At 51.3% G+C, this 2,500-nt stretch overlaps 2 protein-coding genes across 2 annotated transcripts in view; both read left to right on the top strand.

Moving 5' to 3' along the window:
- Positions 1–2,183, top strand: part of LOC126576314 (probable cytochrome P450 308a1) — a 2,205-nt gene extending 22 nt beyond the window's left edge. The window contains exons 1-6 of the mRNA XM_050237536.1: positions 1–78; positions 150–775; positions 869–1,056; positions 1,135–1,360; positions 1,430–1,826; positions 1,907–2,183. The exon at positions 1–78 is cut by the window's left edge and continues 22 nt beyond it. Coding sequence (XP_050093493.1) covers positions 254–775; positions 869–1,056; positions 1,135–1,360; positions 1,430–1,826; positions 1,907–2,073 — 1,500 coding nt within the window. The 5' untranslated portion in view covers positions 1–78; positions 150–253 and the 3' untranslated portion in view covers positions 2,074–2,183. The remainder of the gene's footprint in view (positions 79–149; positions 776–868; positions 1,057–1,134; positions 1,361–1,429; positions 1,827–1,906) is intronic.
- A 165-nt stretch (positions 2,184–2,348) lies between these two features.
- LOC126576321 (chromatin accessibility complex protein 1-like) overlaps positions 2,349–2,500 on the top strand; it is a 1,165-nt gene continuing 1,013 nt past the window's right edge. Inside the window, exon 1 of the mRNA XM_050237544.1 lies at positions 2,349–2,500. This exon is cut by the window's right edge and continues 58 nt beyond it. Within this exon, the coding sequence (XP_050093501.1) occupies positions 2,442–2,500 (59 nt within the window). The 5' untranslated portion in view covers positions 2,349–2,441.

Below are 2,500 nucleotides of genomic sequence, written 5' to 3'. Positions count from 1 at the left end.
CCTCGGGTTGTTCGGTGTGCTCGGAGTTGCTGTGTTTGATTCCGCCAAGCCCGGGGACTGGCGGTTATCTGTCCGTTCGTAAGTTGCGCGTCCTATTATCGGAACCAATTTTGACCAATCAACCTACATCGCCTGCCGTATCATCGCAGGAGGGAACATTTCGGCGATCGTCACCATCGTTGGCCGCGCATTCGTGTTGTTCTAGCCGGAGCAGTTGGTTGTGTTGTCGCGGTTTCAGGCGGAAGAGGAAATCATGTTCGGTCTGTACGTGGCCCTGACGGTGTTGGCCGTGTGTCTGTATTTCAAGTGGGACTGCAGCTACTGGCACCGGGTGGGCAATGTGGCCGGTCCGAAACCGTTGCCGCTGTTTGGCAATCTGCTGGAGCAGCTGACTGGGCGGAAGCATTTCGGTGAGATCTTCGGTGAGATCTACCGCTCTTTCCCGCAGGCCCGCTGGGTCGGGTTCTACAAGCTCTCGAACAAACCCGCCATCGTCGTCCGCGATCTGGATCTGGTGCGCGACGTTATGGTGAGCCATTTCTCTTCGTTCAACCAGAACGACTTCCACGTCGACGAAACGGTCGATCCGTTGTTGGCCTTCAACCCGTTCGTTCAGTCTGGGGAACGGTGGAAGCTGAGGCGCTCGCAAATGACCAGCATCTTTACGATGAACCGGGTGCGCAGTACCTTCCCGCTGGTCCAGCAGGTGGCGGATGATTTCGTGAAGTATATCGAGCGTACCAAGCAGCAGAATCCGGACATCGAGGCGAAAGATGTGAGTATCGTGGGGTGGGGGCCTGCTCCTTATCTGACTGCTGCTGTGACGGAGTTGATTGATCTCATGTTGTAATTCTCTCTCGTTTTGTAGCTTTGCATCAAGTACACCGTGAATGTGGTGGCCAGCGTAGCGTTTGGTATCGATGCGGAATCGTTTACGAACCCGAACGCCGAATTCCCGCGCATGGGCAACGCACTCTTTGCACCTTCTTTCATTACCGCGCTTCGGTCACAGCTGGCTCTGTTTGCACCGGATCTGGCAAAGCTACTGCGTGTACCGTAAGTGGAGCCCCATGCCAGCCAAGGAATACTTCGCCGATGTATGCGACTATTTTTATGGTTGCCCTTTGCTTTTAGCTTCGTACCAGGATACGTCGATCAATGGTTCCGGTCCATGGTGCGTGAAACGATCCGCCAGCGGAAGATAGAGAAGCGACAGGATCTGTTCCAGGCGATGTACGATAATCTGTCGGAAAATGGGACAGTCGAGGTGGACGAAAACTCAATCACTGGACACTCGGTAACGTTCCTTTCGGAAGGCTTCGAAACCTCGAGCACGATGATGTGCTACCTGTTGTACGAGGTATGATAACGTTGTGGTTGCCATTGCAACGACATTGAGACATTTAAATTCTTCTTCTCCTCATTCCAGCTTGCGTCCAATCCTTCCGAACAGGAGAAAGTAGTAAAAGAGCTGCGCACGGTGCTGAAGGAAACCGATGGTAAGCTGACGGAGCCCACTTTGCATAAGCTGACCTACATGGAAGCGGCTATGATGGAAACGTTACGCATGCATAGTCCGGTTTTTACGCTGCCCCGTGTTTGCACCAAAGACTTTGAGCTGCCACCGCAGTTCCCGAACGATACGAAGCAGGTAACGTTGCGGAGTGGCACCTCGGTCGTGATACCAGTGTACGCGATCCACAATGACCCGGAGATCTACCCGAAACCCAACGTTTTCGATCCAGAGCGGTTCACGGAAGATAATCGCAGTTCGAGACATCGGTATGCGTTCCTTGGCTTCGGTGAAGGGCCTCGTCTGTGTTTGGGTACGTAATGCGAGACAAGAGGTGGCAGTGTGCCTACAGCGAACCTTTATTAACGAACTAATTGTTCTCTTCGATTATAGGAATGAAGTTTGCGCTCCATCAGACCAAGATTGGAATAGCGACGCTGCTCAACCGGTATAGCGTGTCACTGTCGCCGAAACAAGAACTTCCTTTGGAGTTTGCAAGGAATTCATTCCTGTTAGCACCCAAATCAGGAGTTTGGCTTAACTTTAAGGAACGCCCTTAGTGCGGCAATACGTAGACTGGTGTAGACTGCAGCAGCGGTAGCTCGACGAAAGTTATTAGAAGAAATAAAATCCGTCGACAATTTTAATCTCGCTCGTGCTTTAAAAACGATTTCAATGGTTTCAGTATCAATTTCCATATCACATTTTTTATTAACTTCGTTATTAATTTGAATTTTTTTCGCCCGATACTCATTTCGCCCCGGAGCCGGTTCCTTCGCCCGCCTTCGCCCCATTGTTTACGCGTTTTGTCAAACCGCGGCGGCGTCGTTTTTAAGAAACCGCGGAACCGAGTTTTATGTTTGCGGCTTTTCCTCATCACCGGTTATTTTATCGCGCCGATTGACCATACCTGCCGCCTATAACAAGCATGGACAACGAAAGGTTAACACAGTTACCGATGGCGAGAATACGAACCGTGATGAAGAC

The sequence above is a fragment of the Anopheles aquasalis genome, chromosome 3 (genome assembly GCF_943734665.1).
Source record: "Anopheles aquasalis chromosome 3, idAnoAquaMG_Q_19, whole genome shotgun sequence".
Classification (NCBI taxonomy): domain Eukaryota; kingdom Metazoa; phylum Arthropoda; class Insecta; order Diptera; family Culicidae; genus Anopheles; species Anopheles aquasalis.
This window is presented reverse-complemented; position numbering and strand designations above follow the sequence as displayed.